This window comes from Notolabrus celidotus, chromosome 9 (genome assembly GCF_009762535.1).
Source record: "Notolabrus celidotus isolate fNotCel1 chromosome 9, fNotCel1.pri, whole genome shotgun sequence".
In the NCBI taxonomy this organism is placed as follows: domain Eukaryota; kingdom Metazoa; phylum Chordata; class Actinopteri; order Labriformes; family Labridae; genus Notolabrus; species Notolabrus celidotus.
Window position 1 is genome coordinate 1,857,348 of NC_048280.1, and position 16,514 is coordinate 1,873,861.

General features: G+C 44.9%; 1 protein-coding gene across 1 annotated transcript in view; it reads left to right on the forward strand.

Annotated features, from left to right (window-relative positions):
* The window catches only part of grin1b (glutamate receptor, ionotropic, N-methyl D-aspartate 1b), an 82,679-nt gene that overhangs the window by 27,244 nt on the left and 38,921 nt on the right, over window positions 1–16,514 (forward strand). Inside the window, 6 exon segments of the mRNA XM_034691484.1 lie at window positions 181–355; window positions 1,934–2,084; window positions 4,869–4,955; window positions 6,374–6,509; window positions 6,646–6,773; window positions 14,438–14,602. Of these exon segments, the coding sequence (XP_034547375.1) occupies window positions 181–355; window positions 1,934–2,084; window positions 4,869–4,955; window positions 6,374–6,509; window positions 6,646–6,773; window positions 14,438–14,602 (842 nt within the window).

Here is a 16,514-nt window from a genome sequence, read left to right on the forward strand (position 1 = left end):
TACTTCTGAAAAATGAAAGTGTGTGAGAGTTTTTTTAATTAAGACGTCTGTATGAACGAGGGCAGGCTTCAGTCTGCAGCCTCATTAGCTCCCTGCTGTGTATCTTACCTCTCTTTTCTGTGTGTGTGTGTGTGTGAATGCGTGTGTGTGCTTGGTGCACGTGTGTCTTGTGTGGTGCAGGCCTGCTTGGCCTCCAGCTGATTAACGGTAAAAACGAGTCGGCGCACATCGCGGACGCCGTGGCGGTGGTTGCTCAGTCCCTGCAGGAGTTGTTCGAGAAGGAGAACATCACTGAGCCGCCGCGGGGCTGCGTGGGAAACACCAACATCTGGAGGACGGGGCCGCTCTTCAAACGGTCAGTACCTCCATGACCTAGCCTACAGGTGAAACAGCCATCTGGAGCTGCTGTGGTGATGTTAGACAGAACAGATTTAAACTATCCCCTGTTGACCTCAGCCCCGGCTCTGTTTTATTCTCTACTGAAAGGGCAACAGCACACATTTCTGTTTCTCATTCTGCTTCTATATTTTATAGGTATGAAACCTTGAGAAATAATTCATGGCAAAGTTATGAAATATGTGAGTGAATACGGTGTCTGGAGTGTCTGGAGCTTACTGCAAGTGGTTTTAACATTTGAAGCAAACACACTCCTATCAGGGATTATATTTCAGAGATTCATAACAGCACTTCTCCTTGAAACTGTATCGTCTGAAAGAAGGGTTCTTGAAAATGTCCACAAAGACCGTCATCCGATCCACAAATCACTCTTCAGAAGCAGAATAAATATTATTGGATGTTCACTACCAGTCAGAAGTTTCCAGTCAGGCCTACAATAATGACAACAACGTTTTTCACCAACTAGAAACTCTGGTGTGACAACACTTCATCGTTTCATCATTTGCACATCTCTAATTTATACAAGAATGACACTGTGGATATCTGTAATGAATATGAAGTGTAGCTTTCAAATGTCTGAACGCTTGCCATAGGCACTTCTGTAATGTGTGTGCATCGCCTGAAAGTGGCTGTCACTTTGCAAGCTGTTATTGGGAGCTGGGTTTGAACTGTAGGGAAGAGTTCTGACTCTATTTTATTCATGTTTCCACTTTTTTTTAAAAGATTGTTTTTCAGGCTCAGACAGGAAATATGGAGAGTAGAGAGAGTAGGGTGGATGTGCATCACATGGCTGAGGCCGGGGCCAATGCACCTGCGACCAATGCAACAAGGACTGCAGCCTCTGTATGTGGGGCGTCTGCTCTACCCGCTGAGATAAACCAGAAGACGTATTTTATTAATGTAAATTAAGTTTTTAACAAACGACATCCTCTCTTCACAAAGTGGGCTACTCTAGAAACTAGTTTGTTGTTACATTTTTTAGAACTTGGCCTAGATGAGTCGCAGATACAGGTAGGCTCAGAATAAACTGCGTGATGATAAATCATGAGGTGAGTTACTGAAACTACCAGAAGGCCTCTTACGTCCAAATCCTGCATCCCAGAAAGCCAGTGTAAGTATTCCAAATCACTTACTTCCAGACCCGAGTATCCGACCGGACACTTTGTAGAGGCTGTGAAGGAAATGTTGTGTGACTACTGTGCATTCAGCAGTTTATCCAGTTTGAGTTTCTGATCCTCAGCGTGGAGTCATTTCCTCCTCCTTCAGCTGGAGGATCAGAGCCGGAGACGCTTCACTGATCTGATCTGGCTTCTGCTGAAAGTTATTCTGACACAACTGGGATAATGAACCTCTCTGTCACTGCTGCTCTTCTCTGTGTGACCCATATAGAGCATCAAGTCCAGTTAGATCAGTTTTATTTATGTGGTCCACTATTACAGACAGTCACACAGCAGGGGCATCATGCGACCTGGTCTTGCTTTATCCACATTTCCATTGAGCTGATCCTGACTCTGCCGCTCTCTGATTGGCTCCTCAGGGTGTTGATGGCATCCAAATATCCTGACGGTCTGACAGGACGGATTGAGTTTAACGATGATGGCGACCGGCGCTTTGCTACCTACAGCATCCTGAACTACCAACAGAAACCGGGTCGCCTCATCCAGGTCGGAGTCTTCAATGGATCACAGGTACGGTACACCTGGTCACACCTGGTTAATCTGATGGTTATATATTAGTTATCAGCCAATCAAACAAGGTTAATTCATCTATTAAGAAACATGATAATAAATCTCAACATCTTATCACACCTGTTTATTCACATGCTCATACACCTGGTCACACTTGGTTGGATTTACACGTGATCATATGTAGTTCTACGCCTGGTCGTATTTTTAGTTATACCTGGCTCATTACCCGGGTAATCCCTGGTCATCATGGGGTTAAAATCCTGGTCAAACACTTGGAATATTTACCTTTTTTTTCCTCTGCAAAATACACCTGGTTACACCTTGTCATTTTAGTTAATCCTCCCTAAAACTCACCTGGTCATCCGCCTGGTTCTTGGTGAGGTGATGATTATTTCTCACACCTGGTTAATCACCTGGTAAAACTTAACCTGGTATATATCTGGTTATAAACCTTGGCTAACCTGGTCATACACCTGGTTCTGGGCCCGGTCACGACTTGTTTTCACACCTGGTTGATCACCTGGTCAAGCCAATCTGGTATATATCTGGCTATAAACCTTGGCTCACCTGGTCATACACCTGGTTCTGAGCCCGGTCACGACTTGTTTTCACACCTGGTAAAACTTGACCTAGTATATATCTGGTCAACCACACCTGGTTGATCACCTGGTCAAGCCGATCTGGCATATATCTGGCTATAAACCTCTTCTCACCTGGTCATACGCCTGGTTCTTGGTCAGGTGACGATTATTTCTCACACCTGGTTAATCACCTGGTAAAACTTAACCTGGTATATATATGGTTATAAACCTTGGCTCACCTGGTCATACACCTGGTTCTGAGCCTAGCCACGACTATTCTCACACTAGGTTAATCACCTGGTCAAGCTGGACCTGGTATATATCTGTTTATAAACCTCTTCTCAGCTGGTCATACACCTGGTACTGGAACGAGTCACCACTAGTTCTCACACCTGGTTTATCACCTGGTCAAGCTGGACCTAGTAAATATCTGGTTATAAACCCTGACTCACCTGGTCATAAATTTGGTTCTGGGCCCAGTCATTACTAGTTTTGACACCTAGTTAATCACCTGGTAAAACTTGACCTAGTATATATCTGGCTATAAACCTTGACTCACCTGGTTATACACCTGATTCAGGCCCAGTCACAACTAGTTTTCACACCTGGTTTATCACCTGGTCAAGCTGGACCTGGTATATATCTGGTTATAAACCCTGACTCACTTGGTCATGAATTTGGTTCTGGGCCCAGTCATTACTAGTTTTGACACCTGGTTAATCACCTGGTAAAACTTGACCTAGTATATATCTGGTTATAAACCTCTTCTCAGCTGGTCATACACCTGGTACGGGAACGAGTCACCACTAGTTCTCACACCTGGTTAATCACCTGGTAAAACTTGACCTAGTATATATCTGGTCATAAACCTTGACTCACCTGGTTATACACCTGGTTCAGACCCAGTCAAAACTAGTTTTCACACCTGGTTTATCACCTGGTTTGGGGCCTGTCCATGACTTGTTCTCACATCTGGATAATAACCTGGTAATACTTGACCTGGTAAATATCTGGTTATAAACCTTGGCTCACATGGTCAGACACGTGGTTCTGGCCACCACTAGTTTTCACACCTGCTTAATCACCTGGTTAAGCTGAGCCTGGTATATATCTGGTTATAAACCAGAAATTCACAGCGTCATACACCTTGTGAAACTTGTTCAAACAGCTGGTTTTATACATGTTCCAACCTCATGATACACCTAGTTACACACCTGGTACATACCTAGTCTTACAGCGGTCACACCTGATCTCACTCTGTTTTAGTACATAGTTCAATCAGGGTGTAAACATTGTGACATCTTATTAAACATCTGATCACACCTGGTTATATATGTGGTTATTCAACTAGTCAACCTGGTTTCATCTGGTCACACCAAGTTAAACCCTTGGTCACGTCATCTGGCTGTACTCCTGTTTGAATCCATTGTTCTAATCTAATTTTACACCTGATTTCACCTGGTTGTTCACCTGGTCACACCTTGGACCAGGAGGAGGCGCTACATTCATCCCTTCATCTACATTGACAAAACCCCCAATTTTACTTTACAGGAAACAGAAGTTACCGGTCAACAGCTGCCTGCATTGGTTAGTTTGTTTGAGTTATTGTGCTCTCACCTGGTTGCACTTGACCCCGCCTGGTTAAACACCTGGTCACATCTGGTTAAACATTATTGATACACTAGATCACAGTTGGTCGCATGTAGTCTGAAGGTTAACTCCACTCATTTAAAATATACACATCTAGATCAGTAGTAACATTTAACGTGGCTGTTTCTTATGAGGCTGATTAAAGCTTCTATCAGGGTGCATTGTTGGAAATGTAGGATTCTGTGTTTTTTAAGATGAAAGCTAGAACAGCTCCACCTATGCTGCACAGATTTAGATGGTTATGGTATCAATACGTCCCTCACAAGTGCAACGACTGTATGTTGGAGACTCACTGAAGCACAACTTCAGGTTAGGTAATGTAACCTGGTCGAAGCATCATTCACTGGTTTGTTCAGCAGCATCTTTACCCGGCTGAGTGTGTGTTTGTTAGTCCCCTGCCTTTTTAACTATTGATGCACAGATGCAGTATTGATGCTGTCATTTAGTCAGCCTGTCACAGTGAGACATGTCTGGAACAACATGACAACCTGCATGTCTCTGTGTGTGTGTGTGTGTGTGCATGTGTGTGCATGTGTGTGTGTGTGTGTTTCAGGTTGTGATGAACCCGCAGAGAAAGATCATCTGGCCCGGAGGAGAGACAGAGAAACCAGTCGGATACCAGATGTCCACAAGACTGAAGGTACTGCTTCTGCTAATGTCTCTGCTGCTGTAAAGGTGCTCTTAGTGCAAGTCCTTGGAAAGCTTTGATTGAATGCAACATCACAGGACTCTGCTCTGAGTTTCAATTACAAACCTAGGGTCCAGAGAAAGAGCCCGGCCCATAGCTGGTCCAAAGAAAAGGAAAAAGACCTGAGACCGTCTTTTACTTTCAGCTGAAGCATGAAGAAGTTAACATGGAGCTCAGGCAAGACCAGGTTTTGGTATCAGCGGTCCTCCACTAGTACTTCATGGACGTTTGCTGTACACAGAAAAACAGTCTGCTCTTAGAGGCTGTTTCTCCAGATCAAGTCCAGTCCTGGTTCTCACGTTACTAGGGTTAGGGTTAGGGTTTGGATTAGGGTTAGGGTTAGGGTTAGGGTTTTGGTTAGGGTTAGGGTTTTGGTTAGGGTTTGGATTAGGGTTAGGGCTAGGGTTTGGGTAAGGGTTTGGGTTTGGGTTAGGATTAGGATTAGGATTAGGGTTAGAACCAGAACTAAACTTAAGCAAACAGAACCAGAACCAAACTAATGCAAACAGAACCAGAACCGGACCAGAACCAAACCAGAACCAGACCAGATCTGAACCGAACCGAACCAGAACCGAACAAGAACCCAACAAGAACCGAACAAGAACCAAACCAGAACCGAACCGAACCGGAACCGGAACCGAAACCGAACCGGAATCAAACCGAACCAGAACCAAACTCAAGCAAACAGAACCAGAACCAAACTTAAACAAACAGAACCAGAACTAAACTAGAGCAAACATTATTAATGTCCTCAGGTTGGCATTGAGTAAAATCAGATGCCTCAGCTTGGATAGGCTGATCCGGTTTCTCCTCTCAGTGAGTATTTGCCCGGTCTTTGAGAAGAACCCTAACCCTAACCTTCTCAGAAGGAACAGATGAAGCCACGATACACAGCCTCCCCTTCATCACCTGTATCCTATATCCTCACATGTGATTGGCCGCATGGCCGCCATGCTGACCAATCAAAACAAAGTTCTGCTGTGAGCAGAGCTGGGGCTGAGCACTGAGAGAGCTAAGCAGGGAAAGGAACAAACTGGGAGCCGCCTCTCTCTCTGGATGTGAGCCGGCTCTTCTGATCCACTATAAAGCATCGACTCTCAGAGCCACAGCTTTTGATCATGACACATCACTAATGTGTTTAATCTGTGTTACAATTATGAGGGGGTCCTTGGACCATTTTCTCACCTGTAAGGGGTCCCTGGCTCCAAAAAATTTGAGAACCCCTGATCTACAGCATCACTGATCACTACAGCTGCACATGTTTGAAGAGTCAAATCTGGTGGAGGTTAAGGATGCACTGAGCAAACCTTTCGTGTGTGTGTGCGTGTGTGTGTGTGTGTGTGTGTGTGTGTGTGTGTGTGTGTGCGCAGATTGTGACGATCCATCAGGAGCCATTTGTTTATGTGAAACCAACAAAAACTGACGGGACGTGTAAAGAAGAGTTCACCGTCAACGGAGTCTTAATCAAGAAGGTTATCTGTACCGGACCCAACGGGACCATCCCAGGTACACACACACACACACACACACATACACACACACACACACACACACACACACACACACACACACACTGATATGATCACCACCTCCTTAAAGTGACACTCTTCTGATGCGTGTGTGTGTGTGTCATCGTCTCCAGGTCAGCCCACCGTCCCTCAGTGTTGCTATGGTTTCTGCATCGACCTGCTCATCAAACTGGCGATGAGCATGAACTTCACCTACGAGGTTCACCTAGTGGCTGATGGGAAATTTGGCACGCAGGAGAGAGTGAGTATTTCTCCCGGTGTGTGTGTGACCTCTCCTGATGTTCTGTCTTTTTAACGCCTTTAATCAGAGGACAGGACGGATAGAGGAGGACACGAGGAAGGTCTGCTCACTTCAAGGACTAACTCCTCTGTACATGGGCCGCCTGATTTACCCCCTGAGCTAGACCGGTCGCCGTGACATTTCCAGTTTTGCCGTCAAATCTCTCTGAACGGACGTTTCTCACTCCGGGTTTTCGGCTCTCAGGCAGCAGACAGGCTGTTGTGCCTGTTTGGCTCCCTCGCTCCTCCGCTCCTTTCAGAGAGTATTAAAGGGTAATTTCAGATCCGGGCCGTGTTGAAATATTTAAGGACTAAGTGACTAATGTGTACAAAAAGTTATGAAATGGCTCCAGAAGATTTCATCAGCCAGCTGCTCCACGGTCTCAAAGGGAAGACGCACCCGACTAAAGCACATCCTCAAAGATCTGAAAAACTGCCGACCGGCTCAGATTCTTTCTTGTTCTTTGTTTAAGTAAAATGAACTCTCAACATGATCCAGCCTTTACATTCTCTTTTCAAAGCCTCCAGACTCTGTTCCATAAATGGGAATTTGACCTGGCAGAGAATGAGAGTTAGTAGTGTTAGGTTACACGTCATAAAATGATCTGATTCTGGACCCTATGCCTCCCTACCACAGAAGTAAGGCACTCACTTCCTAACAACAGTTGCGTTAGAGATGCAGACAGAGACTGAGCAAAGCAAAGGTTCGGGCAGGCTCGGCCTACAGAACATCAGCTGCTCTTAACACCAGCTGCTCCCCCTGCAGGGTTAGGGTTAGGGTTAGGGTTAGGGTTAGGGTTAGGATTAGGGTTAGGGTTAGGGTTAGGATTAGGGTTAGGGTTAGGGTTAGGGTTAGGATTAGGGTTAGGGTTAGGGTTAGGGTTAGGGTTAGGGTTAGGATTAGGGTTAGGGTTAGGGTTAGGGTTAGGGTTGGGTTAGGGTTAGGGTTAGGGTTAGGATTAGGGTTAGGGTTAGAGTTAGAGTTAGAGTTAGGATTAGGGTTAGGGTTAGGGTTAGGGTTGGGTTAGGGTTAGGGTTAGGGTTAGGGTTAGGATTAGGGTTAGGGTTAGAGTTAGAGTTAGAGTTAGGGTTAGGATTAGGGTTAGGGTTAGGAGTTGGGGTTAGGGACCGGGTTAGGGTTAGGGTTAGGGGTGGGGTTAGGGTTAGGATTAGGGTTAGGGTTCGGGTTAGGGTTAGGGTTAGGGTAAGGGTTAGGGTTAGGGTTAGGGTTAGGAAAGGTTAGGGTTAGGGTTAGGGTTAGGGTAAGGGTTAGGGTTAGGATTAGGGTTAGAGTTAGGGTTAGGGTTAGGGTTAGGGTTAGGATTAGGGTTAGGGTTAGGGTTAGGATTAGGGTTAGGGTTAGGGTTAGAGTTAGAGTTAGAGTTAGGGTTAGGATTAGGGTTAGGGTTAGGGTTAGAGTTAGAGTTAGAGTTAGGGTTAGGATTAGGGTTGTGATTAGGGTTGTGATTAGGGTTAGGGTTAGGGTTAGGGTTGTGATTAGGGTTAGGGTTAGGGTTAGGGTTAGGGTTAGGGTTGGGTTAGGGTTAGGGTTAGGGTTAGGGTTAGGATTAGGGTTAGGGTTAGGGTTAGGGTTAGGGTTAGGGTTAGGATTAGGGTTAGGGTTAGGGTTAGGGTTAGGGATGTGATTAGGGTTAGGGTTAGGGTTAGGGTTAGGGTTAGGGTTAGGGATGTGATTAGGGTTAGGGTTAGGATTAGGGTTAGGGTTAGGGTTAGGGTTAGGGATGTGATTAGGGTTAGGGTTAGAGTTAGGGTTAGGGATGTGATTAGGTTTAGGGTTAGGATTAGGGTTAGGGTTAGGGTTAGGGTTAGGGTTAGGGTTAGGGATGTGATTAGGGTTAGGGTTAGGATTAGGGTTAGGGTTAGGGTTAGGGTTAGGGTTAGGGTTAGGGATGTGATTAGGGTTAGGGTTAGGATTAGGGTTAGGGTTAGGGTTAGGGTTAGGGTTAGAATTAGGGTTAGGATTAGGGTTAGGGTTAGGGTTAGGGTTAGGGATGTGATTAGGGTTAGGGTTAGGATTAGGGTTAGGATTAGGGTTAGGGTTAGGGTTAGGGTTAGGGTTAGGATTAGGGTTAGGGTTAGGGTTAGGGATGTGATTAGGGTTAGGGTTAGGATTAGGGTTAGGGTTAGGGTTAGGGTTAGGGTTAGGATTAGGGTTAGAACCAGAACTAAATTTAAGCAAACAGATCCAGAACCAAACTCAAGCAATCCCAACCAGAACCAAACCAGAACCAAACCAGAACCAAACCAGAACCAAACCAGAACCAAACCAGAACCAAACCAGAACCAAACCAAAACCGAACCAAAACTGAACCAAAACCGGAACCAAGCAAACAGAACCGGAACCAAACTAAAGCAAACCGAACCAGAACCGAACCAGAACCAAACCAGAACCAAACCAGAACCGAACCCGAACCGAACCCGAACCGAACCAGAACCGAACCGAACCAGAACAGAACCGTACCAGAACCGAACCAGAACCGAACCTAGCAAGAAACGAACCAGAACAGAACCGAACCAGAACCGAACTCAAGCAAACTGAACCAGAACTAGAACCAAACTCAAGCAAAAAGAACCAGAACCAGAACCGAACCAGACCCGAACCAGAACCGTCCAGAACTGAACCAGAACCGAACCAGAACCGAACCAGAACCGAACCAGAACAGAACCGTACCAGAACCGAACCTACCAAGAACCGAACCAGAACCGAACCAGAACCGAACCAGAACCGAACCAGAACAGAACCAGAACAGAACCTAGCAAGAAACAAACCGAACCAGAACCGAACTCAAGCAAACAGAACCAGAACCAGAACCAAACTGGAGCAACGAGAACCAGAACCAAACTGGAGCAAACAGAACCAGAACCAAACTCAAGCAAACAGAACCAGAACCAGAACCAAACTGGAGCAAACATTATTAATGTCCTCAGGTTGGCATTGAGAAAAATCTGATGCCTCATCTTGGATGGGCTGATCCGGTTTCTCCTCTCAGTGAGTATTTGCCCGGTCTTCAAGAAGACTCCCTCTGAAGGAACAGATGAAGCCACGATACCCAGCCTCCCCTCCATCACCTGTATCCTATATCCTCACATGTGATTGGCCGCATGGCCGCCATGCTGACCAATCAAAACAAAGTTCTGCTGTGAGCAGAGCTGGGGCTGAGCACTGCCATAGACTACATGTCTTTCAATGTAGACTTCCACTGAGAGGAACATATTAGACTATAACTAAATTAGGAACTAAATTTAGACGGTCATACCAGCTTGATCATCAATAAAAATGTCCTGGAAAATGATCTCTGGAAAAGAGTGGGAACCCTGAAAAAGTGTTATCAATAAATACAATTAATTATAAATAATAATAATAATTATAGAAATAGATCAGTTATAGAAATAGATACATTAAACTTTGAATAAAAATAGATACATAATTAAATACTGTTAATAAAATAATAACGTACAGTATCTTAGAAATCAGTCCATCAGAAAGTCGACTCTATAGAGATGAAGCAACAGGTGCAGACAACATCAGTTATTAACCATCACCTCGCAGTGAAACTCTCCATATAGATCATTTCCTTCATTTTACTCCTCCACTGTGAGACTGTGTGGAGCTGCAACCAGAACCACAAGACTGTGATGATCTTCTTTGCAAGGCTGCTCAGCAGTGCTGCGTGACCGCTGTACTCCTCGGAGGGTTCAACTGGCGGTCCTTTTCTCTGAAGCACAGACGGTGAAATGCTCACAGACTTTTGAAGTTTGAGTCCACGATGGTGTTGCATCGTGCTCTGCCATTTTGCATGAAGATGTAACCGACTCATTCTCAACACTTGAGTTTATTGGCACTCATCTTGTCCTCAGTTTTTGCACAGTCTTCAGACTTCATTGGAAATACTTTTACTGGGAGTTTGCTCCAGAAATGTGGAGCATAAAACCTGAACCCTGCCTCTCCATGTTTGGTTCTGACTTTTCTCCTCTGCAGCTGTTTATCTCCGTCAAACAGTGAACTCGTTTTCACACAGCAGCAGCAGCAGGAGGAGGAGGAGGAGCAGCGGGAGGAGGAAGAGGAGGAAGAGGAGGAGGAGGAGGAGGAGGAGGAGGAGGAGGAGGAGGAGGAGGGGAACGAGCGGCGCTTCATGTTTTTCCTCTGGATGATTTTGTGGAAATGTGATTAAAACTTGGCCAACGTTCCCGTTCGCTGTGACTCTCCGTCTCGCTGACCTGTTTACTGATTCAACACCAGTACATCGCCGATGCTTGTTGCCATGGCGACCACCGCTCCGTCCCTGACTCTGACCTTGCTGAAGCCGAGAGACATTTAGTCATTACCGCCCCTCTCTCTCTCTCTCTCTCTCCTCTCTCTCTCTCTATCTCTCTCTGTCTCTCTCCTCTCTCTCTCTCTCTCTCTCTCTCTCTCTCTCTCTCTCTCTCTCTCTCTATCTCTCTCTGTCTCTCTCTCTCTCTCTCTCTCTCTCTCTCTCTCTCGCTCTCTCTCTCTCGCTCTCTCTCTCCCGGCTGCTCTCTTTGAGACGCTCCCAATGACACGTTCTCTCCTCCCTCACCTTTGTTTATTTCCCCTCCGATCTGCCTCTCTCTGAAGCTTCCTCTTCTCTCCTCATCCTTTCCTCTTCTCACAGACCCCCCCCCCCCCCCCCCCCTCCTTCTTCTTCTCCTTCTTCTTCTCCTTCTTCTTCTCCTTCTCCTTCTTCTTCTCCTCCCCCTGTCTCTCTGCACAGATTTATTTATAGCTGGAATCTGCTTCATTTTCCTGGAAGATAAAAGATTCTCTGATAAAATTAAATCACTCAGACAAAAAAATCAAATCAGTCAGAGTACTTTCTTCTGGAAGCAGAGAGAAGCTTTTTTTCTGTTTGACGACAAAATATTCAAATCCATCAAGGCAGTCATTTTTTTTTTTCTGTCCACTTTATTCCAGAAACCTTTTTTTTTTTTTGCTTCTGTCAAATATCTCTGCTTGTCATTCATGCAGTTCAAAGCTCCTGTGAAGAGTTTTTAGACACAAATTAATCAGGCTGAAATTAATATTGATGCGTCTTTCTTTGCCTCGAAAGCAAACGAGCCAATCAGAGACGAGATTGATTAATTCCAGAAAGCTTTTTACGCCCGTCGCAGCTGCTGCACGGCGGTGTCAGATGAGGGAATTAACAACACGCTGCAGAAACAGCTTCTTTACTTTAACCTGCAAAGACACCACGGAGGATTAGAGACACGTTAAGGACTGAATGTTTGAAAATTTTGGAATTAATTAGAAGAGTTTGGTCATAAATTTATGGGAATTAAGTGGTAAGAGAAAAGAAGTCAGGACCACTCTCATCAAAAGAATTGATTCTTTGTGACAATAAGTTATATTTGACAGTATGGCTTTATTCTGGGAGCTCCCTGCCCTTCCATGTGCCTTCATGGAATGCTGAGGCCTGAGGCGGGGAGAGCACACCTCCCCTGAATCCTCTTCATGGCCCATCTCCCATCCTTAGGGCCAAATTCCACCAGATCCGTGTCCGGTCTGGATCTGACAGGTTCCTATTCCAGTCAGTGTGTTAACTTCCACTGGATCCGCTCCATTGTGTTTCAGTTCCGTCTCTGATCCGGCAGGTCAGAGTCCTCTGGATCAGATACACAAGACTTCTATTTGTGCCTGATGCCGGAGCACGACACATCAATCTCAACAGAGCAGATGGAGCGGGACAGGAAGTCAGGTTTCACCAAAACAAAATGAAAACATCCGGTTAATTTTCAGAATAAAACACTCTGTGTTATCACCAGATCGTCTGATCTGATTGGCTGGCCCTTGTGTAGGTTCATTAATCACACCCCTTCATCTATCCAGATAATTAAGACACAATATTACACTTCGTAACGAGAGCCTAAGAACGAAAAACAACAACTACCACCCCATCTCTTAGGTTTTATCCATCAGTTCTTCCAACAAAACTGATAAAAATAACTGTATGATGAAAATATCCTACAGACTGAATTATCTGAAACAAGACACAATAAAGACTCAACAGAAGAAATCTACCAGCCTGTGGGAAGAACAGATGATGCGGTCTAAATTTTGATCCTAACTTAAGTCATTTAATCTTGGGATGTAACGATACACTCAACTCAAGATGGATATAACACAAGGCTTTTATTTTGAAAGGATGCAAAGTGTGCTTCTTCAAGATCTAGAGTCAGAGCGACAGAACAACCTACAGTTGATTCCACCAAATCCCTGTCCGGTCTGTCTCAGATCTGTCACAGCACCAGATCTGATAGGTTTCTATTCTAGTCAATGTGTTAAGTTCCACTGGATCCACTCTGTTGCGTTCCGGCTGAGACCTCTGGATCAGATACACAAGACTTCAATTTTTGCCGGATGCCGGAGCACGACACATCAATCTCAACAGAGCAGATGGAGCGGGACAGGAAGTCAGGTTTCACCAAAACAAAATGAAAACATCCGGTTAATTTTCAGAATCAAACACTCTGTGTTATCACCAGATCGTATTTCACTTAACTACAACAACAAACCAAAGTCATGATGAGCGGAGCCAGGCCTGGAGTCAACAGGTCAGAGGTTTTCAGAGGACCAGAAAGACAACATGGATGAGGAGAGGAGGAGGAGGAGAATCCTTGATTCAGGGATTACTGCGGGAAAACCTCGGTCACATGACTCCAGCTGTCCCGCGGTCCTGCTCCGTGCTGCGTTTCTGAAAATCGGTGTGTGTTGACGGACGAGAGCAGATCTGGTGGAAGTCTGATGTTACTCTCAGCTGAGAGACGCTCACACAAAAACGCGTCTGGGAAGTGACGGGTAGAAACATAGCAATCCCATCGTGGACTCAAACTCCAAAACTCTGTGAGCATTTCACTCTCTGTGCTGTCAGCATGATGTACCGCCATGGCTCTGTTCTGGGAGCTCCCTGTCCTTCCATGTGCCTTTGTGGAATGCCAAAGCCTGAGGCGGGGAGAACACACATCCCCTCTCTTTCATGTGCATACATGAAAAGCCAAGGCAGGGAGAGCAGCAGCAAAGACCCCCGAGGTACCGAACAGAGCGAGCATCAGCAACGATACATATGACACTAGTAACATCAGACACAGCAGAGAGGAGGAGCTGGGATGGAGGAGGTGAAGAGGTTTGCAGGGAGAGCAGCAAAAGAAGGCAGGCGGAGAAGTTAAAATAGATCGACCAGTTTGCTATTTGCTGATCGGATGTGTAGATGTTATCTCTGTGAATCCCAAACTTATGGTATATGTTGGACAGCCTACAGATCTATTTAGGTTCAGCTCTTATCAAGGACTCAGATTACCTCAAAGTAACACGTTGGATGCCGACACATGGTTCCCTGGTTCTCATTACTCTTGTTTTTCTGTATTTATTCAAAGCTGCTGAAGCGTCTGTGAACTCATGACTCAGACTACAAATACAAACACTTCTTTAATCTTGTCTTTTTCCAGTAGTAGATAAATAATATCGCAGCCCTAAGGATCACATCCATCGTCCATTATCTCCCGCTCCTGCAGCTCAGGAATAACTCTGAGATTAGGTGTAAGAGTCACATCACACACCCTGACCTCTGCTGTCCTTCTCTCCTCCTGCAGGTAAACAACAGTAATAAGAAGGAGTGGAACGGCATGATGGGGGAGCTGCTGGGAGGTCTGGCTGACATGATCGTCGCCCCCCTCACCATCAACAACGAGCGTGCTCAGTACATCGAGTTCTCTAAGCCGTTCAAATACCAGGGTCTCACCATCCTAGTCAAAAAGGTGAGCATCTGTGTTTACACTCCTCAGATCACTGTTTGCATAAAGAGTTTCAGGGTTACACAACTTTTTAAAGAACTGTAGGTTGTGCAGATTGTTTTGTTTATGAAGCATTTAAAGTGAAGACATCAAAACATCAAGAGGTAGAAACACACGTGTGTGCACTGCCTCTCCGCTCTGCAAGCTGCCAGCACAGATCAGACTCAAATATGTGGAAAGTTAAAAAAAAAAAATCATGAAGACCTAAAAACAAAGGTTTTGTTTCAGAACTCTGATGTTCCTGGATCTAAATGTTTTGTGTCCATTTATTAAAGGTGACATATCATGCAAAATGGACTTTTTAATGGTTCTCTACCTGAAATCTGTGTCCCTGTCTACAAACCCCCCGAGAATGAAAAGAATCCATTCTGCCCCTGTTCTGATTTCTCCACCTTTCTGTAAATGTGTGCTGAAACCAGCCGTTTCAGACTTCAGTGTTTTTCATACGTCACAACGCCATCCGGTCTGTAACAGGAAGTCAGAGCTCGGAGCTTGTTCAGCCCATAGACTGTATAAAATACAACTCAACCCCTCCTCCGATTTTCATTCCCTGCACACGTGTGTGCTAACAAGGAGCTTAGGAGGGAGGCATGCTAGTTGTAGGCTGTCTTAATAAACACAAAGGTCGGTTTTACTCCCCACGTCTGCAGACTTGAAGATCTAGTGGATGATTTTTATTTTCCATGGAAAAGTGCCAGCGCTAGTTAGCATAGCCACACATAGCTACATGTCGTAGCTGTAGCTGTAGCTGTAGCTGTAGCTGTGACCAATCCTTCAGAAAGGTCCTGCTGCCTTTCTGGCAGAGGTCGGTTTGACTCCCCACGTCTGCAGATTTGAAGATCTAGAGGATGATTTTTATTTATCATGGATAAGTGCTAGCGCTAGTTAGCATAGCCACATAGCTACATGTTGGTAGCTGTGTACCAAGACACACGTCGACATACTGACAAATAAAACAACAAGAAACACTAAATCTGTGACCAATGGTTCAGAAAGGTCCTTCTGCAGGCGCCTCTCCGTCAGGATCAGATTCTGGATCAGATTCAGAGGGTTGAAGTAACGCGGGTCTGTGAGCAGCCGTGTATATTCAGCCAACATGTAAACATTAGATCAACGTGCTGGAGAGCCGAGGCCACACCCACTTCCTGAGGGGGCGTGGTCAGAGAGAAAACAGACTGTTCTGAGGAGGACTGAAGAAGAGGGTTTTTTAGGCAGACCAGAATCTGATTTCAAAGTGTTTTTTTGAGCATAAACTTTAAAGACATGTTTTGGGGACCTCTTAGACCAATATATGTTGATGAAAAAAGCATGATATGTCACCTTTACTATATTTGAAGGAAGATGCATCATTATCGTCTTACTTCTCAGCTTTTTTAAGTAATCCAGTAAAGATTCAGCTTTTAATTTTTAAACATTGAAAGAAATATTCATTTTTGTGCCTTCACTTTTACTGCTTTTAGCCCATTTCTCTCTGTTTCTGTTTCAATGAAGGCGTGTTTTTAATTTTCCGGGAGATAGTTGAGTTTAGAAAGCAATAAGAACGGCGAAAACAAAGATTGAGAAATGAAGTAGTTGTTTGAGCATCCCTCCAGTGTGATAAGGGCCTGTGTACACTGCATAATTTTATCTTGCAGTGCTTCTCCCCAGTGCTTACTTTTACTTGGTCTTGAAAGTTGTCTTGCAGTAATTCTGCTTCCCTAATTGTTCCCTAAGTCTGTTTTAAATGGATTCATAAATCATATTTGCTTCTTAATAATGTCTTCTTCTTCTGCTAGCCAACGAAATATTACAAAGAGAACGTAACAATTAAAAGGAAACAAGTCTTGGCGTTAGCAGCAGCAGTTGAAACTGGAAAACGGTGCCTTAAAAAAGCAAT